At 36.6% G+C, this 7,432-nt stretch overlaps 1 protein-coding gene across 1 annotated transcript; it reads right to left on the bottom strand.

The window, feature by feature from the left end:
- Positions 1-238: 238 nt before the first annotated feature.
- LOC133338017 (uncharacterized) lies at positions 239-6,684 on the bottom strand. Its single transcript, XM_061546207.1, has 3 exons — positions 5,673-6,684; positions 5,216-5,597; positions 239-296 (listed from the first exon to the last, which is right to left on the bottom strand). The coding sequence occupies exons 1-3, from the start codon at positions 6,682-6,684 to the stop codon at positions 239-241; spliced, it is 1,452 nt and encodes a 483-aa protein (XP_061402191.1).
- Positions 6,685-7,432: the final 748 nt, after the last annotated feature.

Below are 7,432 nucleotides of genomic sequence, written 5' to 3'. Positions count from 1 at the left end.
CAACTGTAAATTTACCAATCAAGAAACAGTATAAAAGGAGCGCGAAATTGTAAGAAGTCGCTAATTCATTTAGCGAGCTTTGAACACTACAATACAAATCCAGTCTTGGACAAGTAATGGAAAGTTATTGAGTGCATCGAAGTTCCTAATAGCGACAATGTGAGTCATTTTAAAAAATAATAAAGAATTTGTTATTGTCTTTTGAGACCTACAAATACTTATTGCTTCAATATATTTTTTAGGTAATTTTCAATATCAGGCGATGTTTTGGCACGGCTCTATAGAATGGTATCTTCCTATTTTTGGAATTAATAAGTTTTTAATTAATTTAATTTTCTCCTTGAAGCAGCAAAACTTATTTCCACAAATTAATCAATATAGGTTAATGTCTTGAAACGTCGCGTTTAATTTTCGGCGTATTGAAGTTCCTAAGCGTGGTTTTATATTTATCGGGATCGGGATCGGTGTTGAGAGTTTCTCTCTCTTGAGCGAGTAACAAGCGTACTTTTTGTTCACAAAAGGTACGAATTGTCATAAACGTACCAAAACAAAAATTTGATTTTTTATTATTCGTGGATACATTTACGCTTAAATTATAACATATATTATTTATGCAAATAACTGGTATAAATATTGGCCAATATTTCTCGATAATTATGATTTATTATCATTTGAAGTAGAATTTTAGGTACCTTTTCGTACTTTTTTGTTCCTACCTGTGGTAATGTTTTCCAACACAAATCACAATTTACCACTGAGAGAGAGAGAAACTCTCAAACCGATCCCGATCCCGATAAATATAAAACAGGGTTAGCCAACAATACATATGCAAACTGCTATGATTGTGTTGGACACACGCATAGATCCGTTGGGAGAGTCATTTTCGCTCTCTCGGTACAGATCGTCTATGTTAAAGCATTGCAAAGCATACGACATGTTCGATGTCGAGAATAATGTTGAGTTCGAACACAGAACTGTGTTTGTATTGGTACTCTCCCAAAGCGCCCACGGGCGCCTGTTTGGTGAACAGTGATATAAAACCACTCTAACAGGGTGCGCAAAAATTCGCTCGCGAATGATTCAAAATATATTCTTTTTGTTTTGTGCTCATTTTAATAATGAATTTATGGCGATAAATTCTCTCACAAACGAGTGAGAGCACACAACAACGTTCGTTCGTTTCGTTTGGTGGTTGAAATTCTTTCTGACATTCTCTCACAAATGAAAACAAACATTCCCGAATTCTCGCGAATGCTCAAAACGGCAAAAACAATAACAACAGACGTTCGTGAACTCAATAGTTGTTGGACATGTGTTTTGTTATTCCACACACTTTCTGTTACACACATATTTTTTCGTTGTTTGTGTTAATGATATTATTTTTGTTTGTTGTTGTTTTTAGCAGTGCTCGCGAGAATTCGCGAACATTTGTTTTTTAAGTTTTTCAAAAGAATGTTCTACCGCAACAAATGCTCGCGAACGAATGAATCGGCGACGCTTGCAGCGAAATTTTATCGTTCGTGAATTTTTCGTACAATGCGAACATTCGCGAGAGAATGCAAATGCTTGTGCATTTACAGGATTGCCCATATTCGACGGACCCATGTTTTTGTTTTTTTAATCACAGAAAAAAATAAAAATTTGGCGGTTGGCAATGTTAATCATTTAATTTGTTCCAAGTAGATTTTTTAATCGGGCGAACGCGGTGTCCAGTCCAAATCACAAATTTTCGACATCAAACGGCCCGGAAACAAATTCTTCAGAAAATCGAATGTTATGCGACTTGTGTGCGGTGGAGCGCCGTCTTGTTGAAACCAGAACTGCCTCATACGCTTTCGACGAATAATTGACATCACAAAATTGGTCATCATGATTGATGGTAACAGCATGGCCATTTTCATTTTGGAAGAAAAACGACCCAATGACCGTTTTCGCACTAACGCCGCAACAAACTGTGACTTTTTCGTCATGAAGAGGCACTTCCTGAATCTCCTGAGGATTTTCAGTGGCATAAAAACGGAAATTTTGCTTATTTACGGTCCCATTCGATGTGAAATGGGCTTCATCGGACATGATAATTTTGTTCCAAAATTGCTCGTCATCTTCGGCCATTTCGATGACTCTTTGGGCCCATTCCAATCGACGAGGCTTTTCCGCAGGCAACATTCTTTGCGTCAATTGAATTTTGTATGGGAACAAATGCAAATCAATGCGAATAATCCGTTGTAAAGTGGACCGAGCCATGCCCAACTGCTGAGATCGTACTTCAGCGATATTCTCGGCCGATCGCCTTGGTCGACTTTTATATGGCCTCTTCGAATTAGAAAGAGCCTTACCAGTCGAAATTTTTTCGACTGGTAAGTCTCCTTTTTAATGTTTTAAAAGCACATTGAGTTTTCACAATTGACTTCTTCTGTTGAATGTAAATTTCAACTATTTCAGAGCGCTCGCGTGGCGTGTATTGATTCATGGTAAAAATCTGCTTGGACTGACGCTTCAAACGCGGTATGTCATTAAGCGATGTGACATCTCTGTCAAAAGTTATGACGTTGCCAGATGGGTTCGTCGAATATGGGCAACCCTGTATTGCATGGGTCGCAAAATATACATATGCATTTGTTTGGTCACACAGACACAAAGTGTGCGAGAGTAACTTTCGCTCTCTCGACAAACTTCGTAAAAACAAGCGACAACACAAGCACCTTCATCAACAGCTCAAACGAGACTGGATTGGTTGTTGTTTACGCTCGCGCTTTCTGTGAGTGCACATGTGCGGTCCAATGCCGACTGTTGATTTATTGTAACTTCATCATTCGCGATAAATTGAAAACATTCGAATTCTCGCCCGTGAGCATTCGTGAGAAAGAGCGTATTTTAATCATTCTTCGAACCCTGGTTCCTAACCCTATTACCCAACCTGCATGTCTGCAATTTGGACCATTATGTTTTTCAGAGCATGAAGAATGTTTAGGCATAGCTCCCACATAACTTACCGCCGATTGTAGACACGTCCAAAAATTATCAATAACTTGGTGGAAATTTTTGAAGCATGTGTTGTCAAATGTTACAATATGTCATTGTAAAACTTTGTCAGCATAGGACCTGTATTTTTAATGACCTCATTATAAAAATCCCGCCCGTTTTTATACCCTTCACCACACTGTGGTACAGGGTATTATGTATTTGTGCATATGTTTGTAACAGGCAAAAGGAAACGAGATAGACACATGGTTCCTTTTGAGAATATGCATAGAATCACTTTCTAAGTCGATTTATGCATGTCCGTCCGTCCGTCCGTCTGTAGATGTTAAATTGTAAACAAAGTACAGGTCGCATTTATGATCCGATTTGGATGAAATTTGGCACAAGTCACTTATTTGGCCCAAGGACGAACCCTATTGAAATTGGGAAAAATCGGTTCAGATTTAGATATAGCTCCCATTTATATTTTCCGATTTAATGTAAATGGGGCCTCAAAGTCCCTCTTTATCTTTCGATTTGCACGAAATTTGGCACAGAGTACTGAATTAGGTGCAGAATGATGTGTGCCAAGTTTCGAGAAAATCGGTTCAGATTTAGATATAGCTCCCATATATAGTTTTGTCCGATTTTATGTAAATGGTGTACCAAAGTCCCTATATATCTTTCGATATGCACGAAATTTGGCATAGCGTAATGAATTAGGTCTATAAAGATGTGTGTTAAGTTTCCTGAAAATCGGTCCAGATTTAGATATAGCTCCCATATATATTTTCGTCCGATTTTATGTAAATGGTGTACCAAAGTCCCTATATATCTTTCGATTTGCACGAAATTTTGCACATCGTACTGAATTACGTCTAGAATGATGTGTGTTAAGTTTCCTGAAAATCGGTCCAGATTTAGATATAGCTCCCATATATATTTTCGTCCGATTTTATGTAAAAGGTGTACCAAAGACCCTATATATCTCTCGATTTGCACGAAATTTGGCAAAGAGTAATGTATTAGGTCCAGAATCATGTGTGCCAAGTTTCGAGAAAATCGGTTCAGATTTAGATATAGCTCCCATATATAGTTTTGTCCGATTTTATGTAAATGGTGTACCAAAGTCCCTATATATCTTTCGATATGCACGAAATTTGGCATAGCGTAATGAATTAGGTCTATAATGATGTGTGTTAAGTTTCCTGAAAATCGGTCCAGATTTAGATATAGCTCCCATATATATTTTCGGCCGATTTTGTGTAAATGGTGTACCAAAGTCCTTAAATATCTTTCGATTTGAAAGAAATTTGGCACAGCGTACTGAATTAGGTCTAGAATGATGTATGTTAAGTTTCCTGAAAATCGGTCCAGATTTAGTTATAGCTCCCATATATATTTTCGTCCGATTTTGTGTAAATGGTGTACCAAAGTCCCTAAATATCTTTCGATTTGCAAGAAATTTGGCAAAGCGTACTGAATTATTTTATTAATGATGTGGGTTAAGTTTCCCATATATATTTTCGTGCGATATATAAATGGTTCACCAAAGACCCCAAGGTAGGCCAATTGTCAAAAAATTTGGCACAGCGTACTGAAGTAGATATAACCTAGCTTGAAGCAACCCTGTGTCTGACCAAATGAAAAAAAATTTGTATAGGTTGCAGAATGACATGTTTATGGATCCATTTTCATGTTAATGGTCCTTCAAAAATTCGACGTCTGTTAGGATTCATCTGTTGAATATTCCTTACTGGTTTCTATTGCATCGGAAGTTCTAGATTGAATGTCAGTATACCATTTGTGGAGGGTATAAAAATGTTCGATGTTCGGATTGATTTTTATTTTATTTTTTGCGCGCTTGAAAATTGCATCGCAGATAATTTAAATACAACTCTTAAATGTTAGTTCTATTTATTTCATTTAAAAAGATTATATATCCACGACTTAATGTTATTTATAATTTTTGTTTTTGGAAATGATAATTTAATGTTTTCATGTATATATTTGTATTATTGATTTTTTATATTTCTTCTTATGCCAATAACAAATCTCCGCAATAAAACTTAGTAGGGCAATCGACAATCCCGACAACCACAAAAGAAATGCATACTGAAGGTAAAACAGCGACAGTGAACGATTTGGTTCTTCGTCGGGGAAAAATCGTATAATTGAACTCAAAATTCCATCCCACTTGCTGTCCAGTTTGAATTTATTAAATAACCCACTATCCTGAATATAGGATAAATACCGATTAAAATCATTCAGAAATGGTGAACGATGCGGTATGGGAATGCAAAGTGGTATCGAGTAAAATGATTCCGGGATATATCTGGCAATTGGTCTAGTCATATACAACTGTTGAAAAAGCATAAACTCTACAATATCTTCCATTCCCGTTATTATATTAGGTAAATGCAGATTGTGACGATTTTCCTGAAACTCTGTATTGTTGCCAACGAACATGCGACTGTACAGAAATTTCGGTAAATTTTCCAATGACATTAAATGATCGTATTCCAGGCCGTATACCTGTACACGTAAATTCGTACGAGCAATGTCCTGCAGGGTGTTCAAGTCGGGTTCATAAATACGCGATACATAAATACTGGAGAGATTACAGCCATAGATAACTGTAAAAAATAAACCAATGCAAAGAAATAACATTGTGAGAATAAAATTGAGAAAAGTGGTTTCTTGTAGCAAACCGTCATAAGTGAAAATCAGTACTTTAAAGGAACATAGTAAGCAACCAGATATATCCACTATATTGAAATAAAGCCGTTTTACTGTCAATAAAATTAGAAATATTATTATAAAAATTACATCAGCCATTAGCCACAATTCGGTATCGAAGGTTATCAACAGATATTGGTTTTCGGGAATTTCCTTGCCAACGGCAGTTAGCAGATAATCATGAGCAAAATGTATGGCATTACTCTTCTCAAAGTCGCCTTTGGGCACAACCATTGTGGGTATGAAACTATAACCAGCATTCATAATGAAATCCGTAACAGTTTCCCGATTCAAATCAGTCGACCATATATCGAAGAACTCATATTGTAATGTACCATTGCGCGACGTCACGAATGTTTCAATTGTTTTCCAAAAAAATCCGGTTCGAATCTCAACTCCTTCACGATTGACATAACTGAAGCTCCGTGGAGGATTATGAAAGAGTGGCACTTTTATTTCGAATTTATTAAAATTTTGCTGTTGTAGTAAGTGTTTCATGAAGTCCTGGGGGGTTTCCAGTTGTTTTATTTTTATACTGGGATAGGGGTTATAGCTAAAGACTTTATTTTGCCACCAGACCACAACGGATGTGTGACCCTGTTGCCAAGCTTTTTGAAAGATATCCAAAATTGTATTGCTTTCCATTGTTTTGTAGATGAATATAATAGGGGTATAATGCCGCCTCCACAGCAGTTGATCCAAGGCCATAAAACTTTCGTTCATATTCTGTTGCTTCAGTAAAACCAGACTAAGTATGTTCATATTGAAATTTCGATATAAATTACTCAATTTTACATCTGATGCAGTAGTTATTATTTTCGGTAGCTGCACATTCTGTAAAATCGCCTCCAGTTCCACGCCTTCATTTTCACCAATATTTATAATTAAATTCAATTCAACATTGTATTCAGCATTAAGATGATCCACCATAGCCAGTAGTTTAATTTCTGATTCCATGATTTCTTCTTTCTCTACTTGTTTCATATTTTCGACAAATTGTAATATTGAAAATACAAAAACACTGTAGAGGAGACTATTCGCTGAACTTCTTAGCCACATGTCCACGTAAATACTAAAACCAATCTATACTTTGATAAACGCAACTAAGTTAAAATATGAAATAAAACCAAATGCCTCTCAGCTATTCAGATCATCCTGCTAATAAAATCTATTAAGCCAGATGTTCGAAATACAACGAATGAATTTTCAAAGTGTCCTTATCTCGCCATCTATTTGCGTTTACTGCCTTTGTTGAACATGTTTAACAGGTAAGTGGTGGTTATTAATCAGAAAATTGTTTGATTGAGGGCTAAACGTTCTATGAATTCATGAGATCTAAACCTAGTGTCGACGGTGTCGCCAGGTGGTGGCACCCTATATTCAATTGGACTGTAATAAGTGTGTATTTCCTAAAGAATACTTTTTATACCCTACACAACTATGTTGTCAGGGTGTTATAGCTTAGTGCAGCCCCAAAAGTTTGTAACGCCGCGAAATATTGGTCCTAGACCCACCTTTATACAGATCGTTATATCTCGACTAGCTGAGTCGATCTAGATATGTGTGTCCGTCCGTCTGTCCATTATAATTTGTAAACACGATACAGGCCACAGTTATGGACCAATCTTCACGAAATTTTGCATGTTGGATGGAAAAGATCGATTAATATTTAGGGGATTAAAGGGACCAAAAACTTTATTTTTGTCAGTTTTTCTGGTCGCTCCAGAGGCCG

This window comes from Musca vetustissima, unplaced genomic scaffold, assembly GCF_032173495.1.
Source record: "Musca vetustissima isolate MV318-11 ecotype Yass unplaced genomic scaffold, APGP_CSIRO_Mvet_v1 utg5643, whole genome shotgun sequence".
Classification (NCBI taxonomy): Eukaryota; Metazoa; Arthropoda; class Insecta; order Diptera; family Muscidae; genus Musca; species Musca vetustissima.
This window is presented reverse-complemented; position numbering and strand designations above follow the sequence as displayed.

Bases quoted from the DNA above. Each gene is read 5' to 3' on its own strand.
- LOC133338017 (XM_061546207.1), bottom strand. From the start codon at position 6,684: ATGAAACAAGTAGAGAAAGAAGAAATCATGGAATCAGAAATTAAACTA. The intron at 5,598-5,672 runs GTTTGCTACAAG...TATTTTTTACAG, and splicing joins ACTGATTTTCACTTATGACG to TTATCTATGGCTGTAATCTC. The intron at 297-5,215 runs GTATTTATCCTA...TTCCAAAAATAG, and splicing joins TTTCTGAATGATTTTAATCG to GAAGATACCATTCTATAGAG.